At 40.5% G+C, this 17,409-nt stretch overlaps 1 protein-coding gene across 6 annotated transcripts in view; it reads right to left on the reverse strand.

Annotated features, from left to right (window-relative positions):
* Ccdc30 (coiled-coil domain containing 30) overlaps window positions 1-17,409 on the reverse strand; it is a 103,694-nt gene that overhangs the window by 24,992 nt on the left and 61,293 nt on the right. For all 6 annotated transcript variants that reach the window (XM_070017168.1, XM_070017167.1, XM_070017169.1 and 3 more), the window contains 3 exons: window positions 10,039-10,248; window positions 6,909-7,060; window positions 3,530-3,674 (listed from right to left, as the gene is read on the reverse strand). In XM_070017168.1, the coding sequence (XP_069873269.1) occupies window positions 3,530-3,674; window positions 6,909-7,060; window positions 10,039-10,248 (507 nt within the window). The remainder of the gene's footprint in view (window positions 1-3,529; window positions 3,675-6,908; window positions 7,061-10,038; window positions 10,249-17,409) is intronic.

Here is a 17,409-nt window from a genome sequence, read left to right on the forward strand (position 1 = left end):
CCTGAGGAGTGAAGGGTATTGATAGTAGAAAAGGCCAAGTGCTTAGCAGTGCCCCTTGAATCTGTATATGCATTTGCTCCTTCATCTCTCAAGCCATCTTCAAGGCTCCAAGTTTTAATGATGCCCAAAGGAAGATACTTCGGTTGTTTTCAGTTTTGGTAATTATAAACAAATATGCTATACACAACCATGTTCAGGGTTTGGTTAAAATCCAAGGAACATGATGATTTGGTCATGTAGTAAGAGTATATGTGTATAGATATGTATGCAGACCATTGAGCTGTTTTCCTTACCATCAGCAAGGACAGATACTTTAGGTTTACATCCCGGCTGGAATTAAATGAAGTCAATGTTGTGGAATTTGGCAGTGCAAATGGGTGGGGGAATGGGTGGGGAATTGTTATGAGTTGCAATCCCCCAAGGGCATATCATGTAGAAGTTCCCCTCTAGTACAAGTTTATTGAGTTTTTTTTATCATGAAATGATGTTGGATTTTTATCAAGTCCTTTATAAAAAAGAAAACAGAGGAGACTTATTTAAGCAAAAGCTAGATTTTATAAAGCAGAGCTGATCATAAATATCCACTTTTTTCTATAGCCTTGTGATCTCTGCTGGGATCACAGGCATGTGTCAAACCCAGTTGTCTCTACATATTTTGAGGCTTTGTTTGAAAACAAAAACAAATTAAAGATTGTTGTATCTTCCTGAAGAATTGACCTTTATTTTTCCTTCATTGCTGGGCCTCATACTTGCTCAGTTGGCTTGGCTGGCACTCTTTTACATCTAGCCCTGCATTTTGCTAGTTATTTTGGACACAAAGTCTCACAGACTTTTCTGCTTGGACTGGCCTCCAACATTGACCTTCCAGATGCCTGGCTGCTGAGTAGTTAGGATTACAGGCCACTAGTGCCCAGTAACCCTTTTGTCATTAAATAATATTACTCTACCTTATTCTGAAGTTTGCTGTCTGAAATTAACCTAACAACTCCCACTTTATTTTGATTACCTTTTAGCATATTATATCTTTATCCATTTACTCTTCATTTATATGTATATTTGTATGTAAGTAGGCTGTTTTTCCTTTTTCATGTTTTCTTGTATCTTCGGCATGCTAGACAATTGCTCTATCACACTAAGCTACATCCTGAGTCAGGGATCTGGTTATCTGTTCAACTCTGGCATTGTCTTTAGTTGGTACATTTAGACCAATGCCATCTAAAGGGGTAATTGGTATGACTAGATTAGTATTTACTAGATTTGTTATGTTTTTCTACTACTTGCCCTTGTTCTTTGTTCTTTGCTTTGTCTTCCACATTTTCCCACCATTTGTGGTTTGAGTATTTTACACAATTCTTTTTCTATCTTTTTTTTTCACTTGTAGTTGTATCAGGAAAGGTTCTGGGTTGCTGAACATGTACTTAGAGGTAGAGAAAGGGTGGTGTGTCCAGAGAGGTCATGGGAGTGCCATGTCCCTTCCCTCACACTTTCCCTACACATCTTCTTTATCTGACTGTTTCTGCATTGTATTCTTTTATAATAACCCAGTAACCTGAGTTTCATGAGCCTTTCTAACAAATGATCAGATTCAACAGAGGGTTGTAGTAGACTCAGACTTAGAACATAGAGGTAAACTCATACTGGCAATTGGCATGGGGAAATGTGGGAGGTCTTATAGGTCTGAGCCCTTACCTTGTAGGATCAAATGCCATCTCCCAGAAAGTAGTGTCAGATTGAGTTAAATGTGTTCACACCATGGGGTCCACGTGGAATTAAGAGAATTGTTTAGGATGGGAAAAGAAAACCCCACACATCTGAGCGACAGAAGTGAAGCTGTAAGAGTGGCACTAGCATAGAAAGACAAAGGAGGCTTTGTTCTCTAATGTTAGCAGCTAGAAGAATGGGCAGACAGAGCTGAGACAACCGAAGGGGCTTCAGGGAGAGTTCCTGAAGATTCCCCACTTGGGTGTTGTAGGAAATGGCTTCCCCGTAGTTTCCTAACTTATGGATTTATTGAAAACCAACTGCAGCTCCTCTAACCTTATCTCCCCTTGTCCTCCTCGCCACAGTTTCCCAAGCATCTCTTCCCACATACTAACTCTCTTCTTGCTTGCATGGATGTCAGGCACACCACCCCAAATATGGCTGTAGACCAGAATATACCATTCCAAAATATACTTCTTTAGCACAGTGCAAGCTAGTTATTCTGAGAAACCACAGATACTGGTGTAGCTATCAAAAGCTGTCCTTTTGTAAAAGAAATTTACATCTAGACAGCAAATCTAGGTCAGTAGAAGTATCTGTGTCAGGAAGAGGGCTGCTCCAGACAATTTTAATCATTGGAGAGATTTTAATTCACATATAAGACATCCTTCAGCCACAACAGTCTTCCATAATGTGTCCCCTTTATGTCCCAATGCGCTCTTCATTTCTGTAGCTGAGGATGCTACACATACTTCAGCCACATGTCCTCTCCCCCCCCTCCCCAACCTTTTTTTTTTTTTTTTTGCCAGTCCTGGGGCTTGAGCTCAGGAGCCTGGGCACTGTCCCTGAGCTCCTTTTTTTTTGGTCTGTCGTGGGGCTTGAACTCTGGGCTTGGGCGCTGTCCCTCAGCTCTTCAGCTCAAGGCTAGCACTCTACTACTTGAGCCACAGTGCCACTCTAGCTTTTTCTTGATTGAATTGTAGATAAGGGTCTGCATTCACTAGCTTTGAACCATGATCCTCAGATCTCAGCCTCCTGAGTAGCTATGATTACAGGTGTAAGCCACCGGTACCGGTCCCTGAGCTTCTTTTGCTTAAGGCTAGCACTCTACCACTTGAGCCACAGCACCACTTTTGGCTTTTTCTGTTTATGTGGTACTGAGGAATCGAACCCAGGGCTTCATGTATGCTAGGCAAGCACTCTACCACTAAGCCACATTCCCAGCCCCATGACCCTTCTTAGTTTCATACTTTGTGAGGCATTCATGGATGTGCTCATACTAAAAATGGGGTTTTCTCCTGTTAATATGTTTTGTGTCAATTTTATTTGTAGCCCAACCAAAGTAGATTCTGCTTTCTGTTTTTTTTTTTTCTTTCTAAGATCATGACTTAAAATTGATATCTGACTCTTTGACTCATTGGCTGGTGTTCTACTATCTGAGCTAAGCCTCCAAACTCTTGATTCTAATTTTTTTTTTGTTGGTTGTGGGGCTTGAACTCAGGGTTTGGGTGCTGTCCCTGAGCTCTTTTGCCCAAGGCTAGTGCTCTATCCAGTTTGAGCTATAGTTCCACTTCTAGTTATTTAGTGACTAATTGAATAAGAATCTTACAGACTTTCGTGCCCAGGCTGGCTTTGAACTGCAATCCTCAGATCTCAGCCTCCTGAGTAGCTAGGATTACAGGCATGAGCCACTAGCACCTGGGTGATTCTGCTTTCTTGATAGAACTTCTCAACCTCCTGGGTACAATGAGGCCTTCAGTTGTAATTGGTTATTATTCAGGTCTATGGGAATAGGAAAACTGTCAAGCATATCTATTTGCATGCTTACTTGTTCGTATTCTCTTTTTGTCTCTTCTAGTTGTTTAAGGACAGCTGCTTGTTGCTGAGAACTGGTCAATTCCAATTGGTTCTCTTTGTTCTGTAGGGTTTTTACTTGTTTTTGTAGCTCATTCACATTCTGATCCAGGAGTATCCTGAGGAAAATTATTCACATTAAATCACTCTGTGTATTTATTTCCACACTTTGCTAATGAAATCTAAGATTATTAGGCTTCCACAGAGGATTTTTTTGGGGGGAGGGGCATTCAGCAAAGTAGAGTACAAGGTAAAAGAACTGACACAGAGACCATCTTTGTGATAGTCGCTTTTTAAAATTCTCTCACCATCCAAACAACCCAGGAGCAAGAAACATTTTTCCTTATTTCAGAGACGAGGAAGATATGTCACAGAGCAGCCAGAACAGGGCTGATGCAGGCTCGCATCCTGAATCCCACTCCCACCTTCTTCCTCAGTACCTTATGAGGTGAGCCCTGGATCTTCAGGGCTCAACATAGGCTCCTGAATTACAATCACTGCTGATACTAATGTACACGTCAGCGCTGCTACAAGCCTGAATTTGGTGAGGAAATGCTTCCTCTGGCAAAAGAGTGTCATTAACACTTCATTCTTGCACAGAGTCACATTGGATTAGTTTCTGGAAAGAATTTCTGAGGGTTTCAAACCAAGAAACCACTCTGTACTGAAGGAGATGCACCTTGAATCTCCATTCTCAATTTCTGATCAAGGGATAAAGAGATAAACCTTGAAACTGAAAGGGAAGTATTAGTCTGCTGAAATTTAAAAAAAATGAGTTTTCTGTACTAAACAAAATCTAAGCCAGCCTGGGCAGGAAAGCCAGCTCTCTAACTAATTCCTCCTCCCCCAAGGCCAGAAGTGGAACTGTGGCTCAAGTGGTAGAGCACTAGCCTTGAGTGAAAAACTTGGGAACAGTGTCTAGTACTCCCCAGTACTCCCCCCATCTCCATCCCTGACATAAAATCAAGGATTTGAAAACTAAAAAAATAGGAAGTCAAAATTAAAAGAGTGCTGGCAACCGGTGGCTTACACCTATAATCCTAGCTACTCAGGAGGCTGAGAGCTGAGGGTCACGGTTCAAAGCCAGCCTGGGCAGGATAGTCTGTGAGACTCTTTTTTTTTTTTTGTTTCTTTCTTTTTTTGCTGGTCGTGGGGCCTGAACTCTGGGCCTGGGTGCTGTCCTTCTGTTCTTCAGCTCAAGGCTAGCATTCTACCACTTGAGCCACAGCACCACTTCCAGATTTTTCTGCTTATGTGGTGCTGAGGAATTGAACCCAGGGCCTCATGCTTGCTAGGCATGCACTCTACCACTGAGCCAACTTCCCAGCTCCTCTGTGAGTCTCTTATCTCCAATAAACCACCAGAAAAACTAGTCTAGGGCCTTGAGCTGAAGTACTGAGGGACAACACCCAGGTCTAGAGTTTAAGCCCCACAACTGACAAAAACAAAAACAAAAACACAAAATTAAAAGAGTAGACCATGAATATATCAGAAATTATTTCAACTATTATAAAGAGAATTTCAACCATCAAGTATATTGATAAGATAACTTTTTCCCCTATAGCCTGAGGCTACTTTCCCAAGTTATAAAACAATCTGTACTGTGTAGTCTCCTCTCAGTGGAAATTTTTTTTTTGGCCAGTCCTGAAGCTTGAACTCAGGGCCTGGGCACTGTTTCTGAGCTTCTTTTGCTGAAGACTAGCACTCTACCACCTACACCACAGATAGTACTCTACCACTTGAACCACAGCACCATGTCCTGCTTTTTCTGTTTATGTGGTAGTGAGGAATAGAACCCAGGGCTTCATGCATGCTAGCACTCTACCACTAAGCCACATTCCCAGCCCGGTGGAAGCCTATTCTTTCTCCTACATGTAGTTTCACAATTGATTTTATGTATTTCTTCTAAAAAAAACCCTCAGAAAATAGCATTCCAACTTTAAAGATACAAAGACCAAGTTTCAGAAAAGTTAAATATCCTTTTTCACTGTTTTAATAATTTTATTTATTTATTTTTAAAGTTTCACACAGGTATTTCCTAACCAATCCTTCATGACTCCAGTTGCTAAGACTATTGGGACAATAAATATGGTGCTTTTAGTTCCTGTTACTTTCATTCATACTAGCCAATGTTTGGCAATGTTAATGCAAGCTCATATTTTGTTAAACCTATTATATGGGCATCCCTAATAGGGTTGCTTTCTTCCAGAGATGATGATGATGATTATTATTATTATTTTGCTTATGTGGTACTGAGGAATCGAACCCAGGGCCTCAGGCATGCAAGGCAAGCACTCTACCACTGAGCCACCTTCCCAGCCCTCTTCCAGAGATTATTTGGATATGATCAGTTTACCTTGTGGCAAGTCTCCTCAACTTTTTCTGAATCCAGATGGTTATATTCTCCTTTGCTTGGCAGCTTGGGCATCATTCACCATCTGTGTGTGTGTGTGTGTGTGTGTGTGTGTGTGTGTGTGTGTGTGTGTGTGTGTGTGTGTGTGTGTGTGTGTGCGCGTGTATGTGTGTGTGTTGGTCATGGGGCTTGAACTCTGGGCCTGGGTGCTGTCCCTTAGCCCTTCAGTTCAAGGCTAGCACTCTACCACTTGAATCACAGTGCCACTTCCAGTTTTCTGGTGGTTAATTGGAGATTAAGTCTCATAGACTTTCCTGCCTGGACTAGCTAGGATTAGAGGCATGAGCCACTGGCACCTAGCTCATTCACAAATTTTATTTTAACATCTTGTGCATCTGCTCTTGTGGATTTCTCTGATTGTTACAAGTTAAGATAGCCTGACATCTTGTTAGGCATGGTGGTCGAGGTGAGTCATCTCCACAGCACCTCACTAAGTAAATTCATTATTCACAACACTCACTCAAATACCCATTCAGCCAATAAATGTTTGGCTATTGAATGTTAAGTCCTATGCTAGAATTTTCAACTACAGCTGGAAGTTTCTGGGCAGTCCTGGTACTTGGAAGTTGGCCTGGGTGAAAAACTTGTGATCCTATCTAAAAGCAAACTAAAAACAAAAAGGGCTGGGGTGTGGGGTAAAATGCTTACCTAATAAGCATTAGGTACTGAGTTCAACCCCTTGTATTATCACACAAAAAAGCAAATCCCAGAATATCAGATTTCATAGGCAATCTGGCCATTCAAGAAAATTTACCAGTATACCAGTAGGTCCCAGAATAGAGACAAATAGTGTCTGCCTTTAGGAATCCCACAGTCTGGTTCCAGAGGCAAAGAGGACAATAATCAGTTCAGAATGGTGTGACGAATGTGAGCTTACTTCTGAGCTGATAGGCACAAGCCTGGTGAGACCACAGGAAACGCAGCTCTCTGCTCCTCTTACCTCCTCTGCTGTTCTTCCTGATACTGCTGCTGCAACTTGGCTTCATTTTGTATGGTTTCTTTCATCTTTTCCTCTAGTTCCTTCTTCAAAATACAAGTGTCTGAGAGATAGGCTTGCTGAGCATGCTCTAACTTCTGCTGCAAGTCCAAAATCTTGAATGAAAAAGTTTACAAGTCAGATGTTAGGAAGAGTGTGACCTTTTCTTTTTTTCTTCTTCAATTTAGGGGAACAGCATGTAGATATCAATGACAGCAGTGCTAACATACAAATCTGATCCTAAGGAAGGAGTGTGGCAAGATGTAACTGTAAAATAAATTACTTATTTGCCATATGGGGTATATTTATAGAATTCAATATGTATACATAAAGTAAGTTATAAAATCAAAAGAATCTTTCTCATTACTATCTCTGTTTTCCTCCAGCAAATAAGTATCCACTGGTATACTTCCAGAGATTCATAAACAGATCACAGATAGCTATTTTTCACATGTACAAACATTCTATACAGTGACGTACTACAATAAGTTTATGCCTCTTGTGTGTGTGTGTGTGTGTGTGTGTGTGTGTGTGTGTGTGTGTGTGTGTGTGTGTGTGTGTGTGTGTGTGTGTGTGTGTGTGTGTGTTCTGAAGCCTGAACTCAGGGCCTGGGCTTGTCCTTGACTTTTTTGCTCAAAGCTATTATTCTACCACTTGAACCACAGCTCCACTTCTGGTTCTGGCTTTTTTTCGTGGGTAACTAGAGATAATAGTTTCATGGATTTTCCTGCCTGGTCTGGTTTTGAATCAAGATCCTCAGATCTCAGCTTCCTGAGTAGCTAGTGTTTGCAGTGTGAACTCCCTGTGCCTGGCTACACTTGGCTTTTTGTTTTTAAACAATACATTTAGTGATTTTCCTTGTATGTATGCATAAATTGTCTTCTTTACTACAGCTGCAAGTACCATTCTACTGTAAGGATATGACTGGCACCTACCGAAAGACATTCTAGTCTAATAGTTTTACAATATCTGTAGAATAAGTGTGATTTTCTAGGGCAAATTCTAGCTAATATAGCTCATAAAGATACTATCTCATCTCCATAGCTTAGTACAATCCATTGTTCAACCTCATAAATAGAATCCTAGGCTTCTATGTGATGGCTTCTTTAATTCAACATCAACTTTTTGAATCTACTTTAGATTGTAGTCATCTTATTTTTTCAGGGGTACTGGGGCTGAACTCAGGGCCTGATTCTTGCCAGGCAGGTGCTCTACTACTTGGGCCCACAACTTTTTTCTGCTTCTGTTATTCCTTGAATAAAGTCTGGCGGGTCTGCCCTGGACTTCTTCCAATTTATGCTTCCTATGTAGCTGGAATGACAGTTGTCAACTACAATACCTAACTAGTTTGCTGAGACGGGATCTCACTAACTTGTCAATGGTGGAAGGTGTGCCCAAATCATAGTCTTCCTATCTTTGCCTTCTGAATAGTTGGAAATATAGGCATGAGCCACCATGCCAGGTCTGGCATCTTGGGTTTTTTGTTTTGTTTTTGTTTTTGCCAGTCCTGGGGCTTGAACTCAGGGCCTGAGCACTGGCCCTGAGCACTCTATCCCTTGAGCCTCAGTGCCACTTCTGGCTTTTTCTGTGTATGTGGTACTGGGGAATCAAACCCAGGGCTTCATGCATACTAGGCAAGCACTCTACCACTAAGCCACATTCCCAGCCTAATGATTGCTTTAGCTTTGACTCATACAAAGTTGCACATCAAAATGTGTAGTTGAGCTGGGCACCAATGGCTCATACCTGTAATCATAGCTACTCAGGAGGCTGAGATCTGAGGATCATGGTTCAAAGCTAGTCAGTGCAGTAAAGCCTGTGAGACCCTTATCTCCAATTCAATCAAGAAAAAGCTAGAAGTGGAGCTATGGCTCAACTGATAGAGTGATAACCTTGGGCAAAGGGAGCTCAGGGACAGTGCCCAGGCCCAGAGTTCAAGCCTCAGGACTGGCAAAAATAATAGATAGATAGATAGATAGATAGAGTGCAGCTATGCACTACTGCCACCTAGTGTTAGACTATCTAAAATGCAGGGGTAATGTTTGAAAATGTTTCATTCATTTCACAACAAAAATCCCTGTAAGAATTACAAAATAGGAAGTGGCGCTGTAGTTCAAGTGGTAGAGCGCTCGCCTTGAGCTGAAGAGCTGAGGGACAAGTGCCCAGGCCCAGAGTTCAAGCCCCACAACCACCAAAAAAAAAAAAAAAAAAAGAATTACAAAATAAAAATGACATTAGCAGCTAATATAGATCAAAGGAAAATAAACCATTTAAAATGTGAAAGTGAAGGAATGTGAATATAGTCAACATACTTTATGCACATGTGTGAAGCTTCTTGAAAGTAGTTTGGGCCTGGCAAGGGTAGTTCACTTCTGAAATCCTAGCTACTCAGGAGGCTGACCCCTGGAAGAGTAAGATTCAGAACCAGCCTGGGAGGAAAGTTCATGAGATGCTATTTCCAACTAATCAGCAAAATACTAGACCAGAGGCATGATTCAATTGGTACAGTGCCATCAGTGAGCAAACAAGCCAAGTGAGAGCATGAGGTCTTTGAGTTCGAGAACTGGTACAAGAGGAAGGAAGGAAGGAAGGAAGGAAGGAAGGAAGGAAGGAAGGAAGGAAGGAAGGAAGGAAGGAAGGAAGGAAAGAAGGAAGGAAGGAAGGAGGGAAGAAGGAAGGAAGGAAGGGGAGGGAGGGAGGGAAGGAGGGGATGAGGGAGGGAGGGAAGGAGGGAAAGAGAGAAAGAAAAATAAAGGTAGATGATAGATAGATAGATAGATAGATAGATAGATAGATAGATAGATAGATAGATAGATAGATAGATAGATAGATTTGGGAACCAGGAGGCAGGGGAAAAGAGTGACAGAGGAGGTGAATATGATCAAGATAACTTGTACATCATGTAAATTTTAAACATGAGATGTACTGGAATTATAAAAGCTGGTAAAATAAAAAAAGGAAAACAAAGGAGGGAAAATAAAATATTAGAATTCTGCCAGATTTGTGCCATTTTCTAGTTCTTAAAATCCTTAAGGAAAAGGGTTTCTGTGGTGGTAATGAGTGTATACTAGGTATTAAGTGTGAGAATAATTACCCTTTCCTGTGCCTCGGCAGCTTTCAGCTTCTCCTGAGCCAGCTTTTCCTGCAGATTGCTCTGTGATTTAATGCTCTGAGCCTGCTTAAGTCCATCCAGCTCCAGCTCCTTGATTTTCTGCTGACATTGCTTCCACTCTGCTGTAAGTGAAGAATACATCTTTGTGCTGTCTAGTAATTTCTCCTGGGTCTGCTTTAGTTCAATTTTCATCTAGGGTTGGGGAATAAATACAAATGATAAAATCAACATGGAATAAGCAGGCCACAATAAGAAGCTATGAAAGAAATTACTTCCTTTAAAAACTAATAAGGCTGGGCAAGTTGGTACATACCTGTAATCCCAGAACTTGGGAGGCTGAGGAGGCAGGAGTTTAAGACCAGCCTAGTCTACACAGAGAGGCCTTGTAATCCCTTCCCCTATTCATAAAGCTGACAAATAAATACCCACACCATTGGCTCCGTGTGGCGCTCCATGCTTTAGTAAACTTTACCTAAGTCCCTCCCATCAGACTGGCTGGACAAAGGAATTTTTCTAGTACTCTCCATGTTTGCAGAGCTTAAACTTTTCCCATTCTTTCTTTAATCTCTCCAAACTGGCTTTCATGGCTATAACCCCCAGAATTGTTTTGCCAAGGGCACCAACTGATCACCCCAGTGTCACAATAAGCCCGGGGTGCAAATGACTTGTCAGGAGCACCCACTGTCTCCATCTCCTGCTTGCCACCTCTCTGCTACTCCCTCTTGCTCTCCTTTGTAGACTCTTCCACTGTTACCCAATCTCTGTATTATTGGATGAGAAAGTGGATGATTCTAGGTTCATTTCTATGATTTGAAGTGTTATTTTTATGTGAGTAACTATCAAGTTTGTTAATGAGCTCTTTGATTCTGATTTCAAGGTTGGTTTTCTCACACACATTTTGGTTTATGCAGGCTTGCCATCAATGCCCAGGTCACCCTTGAGTTTTCCTTTTCTCTTGTGATCCAGTTCCTATCACAGAACCCATGTTGCCACTCTACCTCCACAACTACTAGACATCAACCTAGCCTCGATCAAGCAAGGTGCCCCTCCCCCATCCTGTCACTTCCAGTTTTACTCCTGTGCATTCCCTATGCAGCACCCAACATATTCTCTTTTAAAAAACACTCATGAAGCCGGTTGCCGGTGACTCATGCCTGTAATCCTACCTACGCAGGAGGCTGAGATCTGAGGACTGTGGTTCAAATCCAGTCCAGGCAGAAAAGTCTGTGAGACTCTTATCTCCAATTAACAACCAGAAAACCAGAAGTGGCACTGTGGCCCAAGTGGTAGAGTGCTAACCTTGAGCTGAAGAGCTCAGGGACAGCACCCAGGCCCAGAGTTGAAGCCCCATGACCACCAAAAAACCCAAACCAAACCAGAACACACACACACACACACACACACACACACACACAAACACACACACACACACACACACATTGTACTTGACTCCTGTGCTTAAAATCTTTCAGCTGTACTGGGCACCTGGTGGCTCACATTTATAATCTTGGGTACTCTGAAGGTTGAGACATGGAGGATCATAGTTCAAAACTAGCCTGAGAAGAAAAGTTCTCAAGACTCTATCTCCAATTAACCAGCAAGAAAAGCTGGATTTGGTTGGGCAACAGTGGCTCATGACTATAATCCTACTTTCTCAGGAGACTGAGGTCTGAGGATCACAGTTCACAGCCAGCCCAGGCAGGAAAGTCTATATTAGTCTTATCTTCAATTAACCACAGAAAAGCCAGAAGTGGAAGTGTGGCTCAAGTTGTAGAGTGGCAGCCTTGAGAGAAAAAAAATCTAAGGGACAGTGTTCAGGTCCTGAATTCAAGCACCAGTGCCACCAGCACACATACACAAGGACATGGCTCACGCGGTAAAGCACCAGCTGTGGGTGAAAAAGCCAGATGAGGGCATAAGGCCCCGAGTGCAGGCCCTGGTACTGGCACACACACGGATATTTTACTAGCAAAGGAACAAATCCCAGCAACTACCTGCCCCTGTGCAATCTGGCCCTTTGTGGTCTCTTTAAAACCATGTTGGGATTCCCTCCTTTCCCACTGAACTGTCACACTGGTTTCTATTTAGAGATTCTGAACACTGAATTCTTTCCACACTTCATTCTGCCAGGAGTCCTTCACCTTTCCCCTCCTTATTATGAACTTGTTGGCCTGTTCTTCAGGTCTCTGCTCAAATATCACTTTGCTTAAATGTCACAATCCTAAAGAGGTTTCCTTACTCATGTTATGGATGCTCTAAACCACACCTATTTCATCCAACAAACTTATCAAAACTGTAATTAAACATGCCTATAGCTATTTGTTTGTCATCCTTCTTCCCCAGGGACCATGCTCTGTATTCCCCTCTCAATAATCAAGGCCTCTTAGTGCCAGAGAGTGGGTGAATGACCAGTTCCTACTGAGGAATATCAGAACATTGTAAATGTGTACACAAGGCCAAGGAATCACAGACAAAATGCTAAGACAGTGAACATGGTCCTTGTGGATAACACAATTCCATGGTCTCAGAATTTATCGTGTCGTAACTACAGTCACTCTGTATGTGTCTTTAGTAAATTAACCAATCAGATTCTACCAAGCGATTCTAAAAGTAAATAGTTTTCTTGGGCCCTGGTTGAGCATCAGATGAGCAAAACTGCACTGGAGGGATAATGACTGCTGACTTGGTATAGCTGTAAGGTTTCATTAAAGAAGGCAAAGCAACTAAAGCTTCAGGAACCAAATCCAACACACAGGAAATATCCAGTGAAAAGTAACTCCCATTATTCAAGAATCACAGAATGTCTACTGTGTGTGAAGTATGGAATGGAGGCTAATACAATTTCACGTTTGTTAGGCTTTCATGTCTGTAAAGTAGCTCAGATTGGTATTTTATTTCATTTTAAACATGCAAACCTGAATCTTAAATAGAGTTGGCAAATGAGAAAGCTGGGGTCTGAATACAGATTCTAATGCAGTAGGGTGCAGCATATTGATAAAAGCTGTTAAATGTGTGTATTTACTCTATCTCTTAGGGGAAAAAAACCCAATAGGGAAGCAGAGCAAAGGTAAAATTTGATTCTTTGAAAAGGCTAACAAAATTAATAAGCTGATCAAGGGAAAAGAAACAAAGCATAGACAATAAATACCATGAAAGTAAAAACAACAATCACGATGTTATTTTTTTAAAAAGTATTTTTGAGAGAGCATGTCACTACATTGTCCAGGATGCCTTAATATTCCTTGGCTCAAGCAATGTTCCTGCCTCTAGGTAGATGGGACTATAGGCATAGGCTAACATGCCTGGCTTTTTATTTTTAAAGTTTTAAAGCTATAAATCAAATAGTAGAAAATAAAATATACCATGATATAAGAAGAAAGTTTTAAAAATTGACTTCTTATAAGTGTTAAAGAAATGGGAGTTACCAGTTCCAAATCTTCCCCAAAAAACCTCTCAAAGTCTTTAAGTATTAATTCAAAACTCTCAAATAAAGGCCTTAGGTATGAATTCTTGTAATAATTTAAGAAGAAACCATTGCTAGTCTTCACAAACTCTTCCAGAGAACAAAAAGAGAAGGTATGTCACTCATCTTAAGAGGCTGGGAGAACTGTCAGACCAATATCCAATGAGGGGCTGGGAAGGTGGCTCAGTGGTAGAGCGCTTGCCTCGCATGCCTGAGGCCCTGGGTTTGATCCCTCAGCACCACATACACAGAAAAAGCTGCAAGTGGTGCTGTGGCTCAAGCAGTAGAGTGCTAGCCTTGAGCAAAAGTAGCTCAGGCCCTGAGTTCAAGCCTCAAGACTGGCAAAAAAAAAAAAATCCCAATGAGGACTTTTTAAGAACAGGGAAATAATAGGCTAGTTTCAGTCATGAACACACATGCCAAGATTCCAAATAAATATTAACAAGCTAAATATAGTGATATACAAATAGTAAAATCATTGATAATTTATGATGAAGAAGGATGTATCTTAGAAATACAAAGTTGGGTTAACAGGAGAAAAATCAGCCAATGTCATTCAGCATATTAATACATTTTTTAAAAAATCTCATATTTTCAAAATATTTAGCCAGGTGCCAGTGGCTCATGCCTATAATACTAGCTACTCAGAAGGCTGAGATCTGAGGATTGTGGTTTAAAGCCAGCCTGGACAGGAAAGTCTGTGAGACTTATCTCTAATAAACCATCAGAAAACCAGAAGTGGTACTGTGGTTCAAGTGATAAGAGTGCTAGCTTTAAGCTGAAGAGCTGAGAGACAGTGCTTGCGCCCAGAGTTCAAGCCCCATGACCAACAAAACAATACAAAAATTAGAAAAAATAATTTGACGAAATTCAAAATATATTTCTCATAAAACATTGAGCAAACTAACCCTAGAAAGTGAATTCCTTAATGTGGTAAAAAGATCTATCTGTCTGTCTGTCTGTCTGTCTATTTATCTATCTATCCATCTATTTACCTATCTATCTGAGACAGAGTTTAATATTAGCTGGAACTCACAATCTTTCTATCTCAGCTTAAAGTACTAGGGTTATGGTATGCACCACTATTTCTAGCCAAAAACATTACACTACTACTAATACTACTACTATTAGTGCCATTGTGGACCTTCAACTCAGGGCCTGGGCATGCTGTCCCTGATCTTTTTGTTGTTGTTCAAGGCTAGCATTTTATCACTTGAGCCAAGTTTTTTGGTAGGTTTTTTTTTTTGTTGTTTGTTTGTTTTAATTGGAGATTAGAGTCTCACAGATGTTCCTGCCCAGGCTATTCCTCAACCATCCAAACTTTAATCTCAGATCTCAGCCTCCTGAGTAGGTAGGATTACAGGTGGGGCTCACTGACCCCTGGCCAGTCTCTGGAAGCTTACTAACTGATGAAATCTTACTTTGAGATTGAGACTGAGAAAAGGATGCTCACATTCACCAATTCTTGTTACTATTACAATAGCCAGTACAGAAATAAGAAACAGTAATGAAAATCATATATTTGGAAGAGACAAAAGAAAATTATTTTTATTCTCACATGATAGATTTGCTTTTACAGAAAATGAGCGACACATAAATTATAAAATGAAAACACATGACATAAAAAGCCTTACAAAGTTTTTATTAGAAAAAAACCCTGGTATTTTTATATATTGGCAATAGTTAGAAAATGAAATTTTTGAAAGGTTACCACTTACAGAAATAAACCCACACAGCAACAGGCATCTGACAAAGATGACAAAAAATATACATTGGAGGAAAAGTGCTAGGGAAATTGGAATCTTCAACATATGAAAGACTGAAACTAGATCTCTACCTCTTTCCCTATACAAAAATAAAGTTAAAATGGATCAAAGAGTAATCTAAGACATGAAACTTTGAAACTCCTATGGGAAAGCAAACACTTGAAGATACAGGCTTACGTAACAACTTTCTGAATAGGACTCCAATAGCTGAGCAAATAGGAGCAAGAATTGACAAACAGAATACATTAAATAAGCTTCCTGCACACCAAAGGAAAAACCATAACCACAAGGAAGAGATAGTCTACAAAATGAGAAAAAGTCTCTATCAGCTACCCATCTGAAAAGGATAATATTGAAAACATAGACAGACGTCAAAATATTAAACACCAAAAGAACAAAAACCAAATCAATAAAGGGGCAAGTGAATTGAGTAACAATTCTCACAAGAAGAAATACAAATGGCTAATAGATACATAAAGAAATGCAACACTCTTAGCCATAAAGGAAATATAAATCAAAATTATCCCAAAATTCTACCTCACCCCACCCAGAGGCTAGTGAGGATGTAGAGGAGAAAGGGCCCCTGTTTGTGGGAATGTAAACTAGCCCAGCCCTCATGGAAATAAGAATGGAACTTCCTCAAAAAACTAAAAATAGTCAGGTGCTTTAATCCTAGCTATTCAGGAGGCTGAGATCTGAATGTTTCAGTTCAAAGCCAGCTCAGACAGGTAAGTCTATGGGACTCTTTTTGCCAATTAAGCACCAAAGAAGCCAGAAGTTGAGGTGTAGCTCAAGTGGTAAAGCTTTAGCCTATTTCAGCACCCAGGTCCTGAGTTCAAACCCCAGGATTAGCAAAAAGTTTTAAGAAAACTCAAAACAGAACTTCTCTATCATCCTGCTATACAACGCCTAGGCATATATACAAAGAAATGTAAGTCAGCATATTATAGAACGCCTTCATTGCTACATTTTTGTTACAGCCCTATTCACAATTGCCAAGCTATGGAAATAGCCTAGGTACCCACCAATGGATGAACGGATAAAGAAAATGTATTATATATACAATAGGATGTTGTTCAGAAACAACTTTAAAGGCTGATAGTACCAAGAAGTGGTAAGGATGCGGGGCAATGCTAACCTTCATGCGCTATTGGTGAAAGATAAAACTTGAAAAAAGCATTTAGGTAATATATAGGCTATGATGCAATCATTCCACTACCTCTCTTCCTAGAGAAATACATATTTGTGGTCATAGACAGTATTCTATGAATACTTCAAATCAACTGCTTTCATTGATCATGATATTCAAGGCAGAGTCTTACATTTGTTAACTGAGTATATCTGAAAAATGTGCTCTTATACTCAGTTCCAAGGCATGGATAGAAAGCTGCTTGGGTAAAAGCTGTTTGAGTGTCCAGTGTTCAGCTCACTTTCTCACTTTGCATTAATGTTTTCTCTTACTCAGAGAAATGTCATCTTCAAAAATGTTAACCAACATGTAAAATTGACCACTTTATTATATAGAACAGAAGTGAATGTATGTAGAAAAGAAGAAATTGTGCTCTAGGAGCAAAATGTTTCCTATCATTAGTGAGTAAAGATAGGTAAGTGTTGGAATTTTGAAGCACTGGATTGGCTCAAGATGATGAAACCTGAACTTCTTATTGTAAATAGAGAGGATTCAAAATCCTTTCACAATATATTGCCCACTGACTCCACAGAGTAAGACAGGCCAAGGCTTGAGTCTATGGTTGTTAGTGATGGAGCCAATATTCAGTATCTTGGTAATGCTGGAATGATCAAATACCGCAGCACTGGTGCAAACACTGTTATGGCTGGTGATGTGTGCTTCCAGAGTATATTCATCAGCAAGAAGAAGATCCAGTACAATGTCTCAGTGTTGGCAGAGTGACATCCAGCCTACTAAAGCTCTACTTTATGATATCACAAAGTGGGAAGCCTGTACAATGTCCACAAAACACAGGGAAAGTATATAAATAATGTATATTTTCCTACAATAGAATAGTATACTGTACAGCAAAATGAGAGAGCAATGGCTCTGCACTACAACACGGGTGGCTCTTGCACACAGAACTGATCATAAAAGGACAGGCACAAGATGAA

This window comes from Dipodomys merriami, unplaced genomic scaffold (assembly GCF_024711535.1).
Source record: "Dipodomys merriami isolate MVZ:Mamm:240054 unplaced genomic scaffold, mDipMer1.0.p SCAF_121, whole genome shotgun sequence".
Classification (NCBI taxonomy): Eukaryota; Metazoa; Chordata; class Mammalia; order Rodentia; family Heteromyidae; genus Dipodomys; species Dipodomys merriami.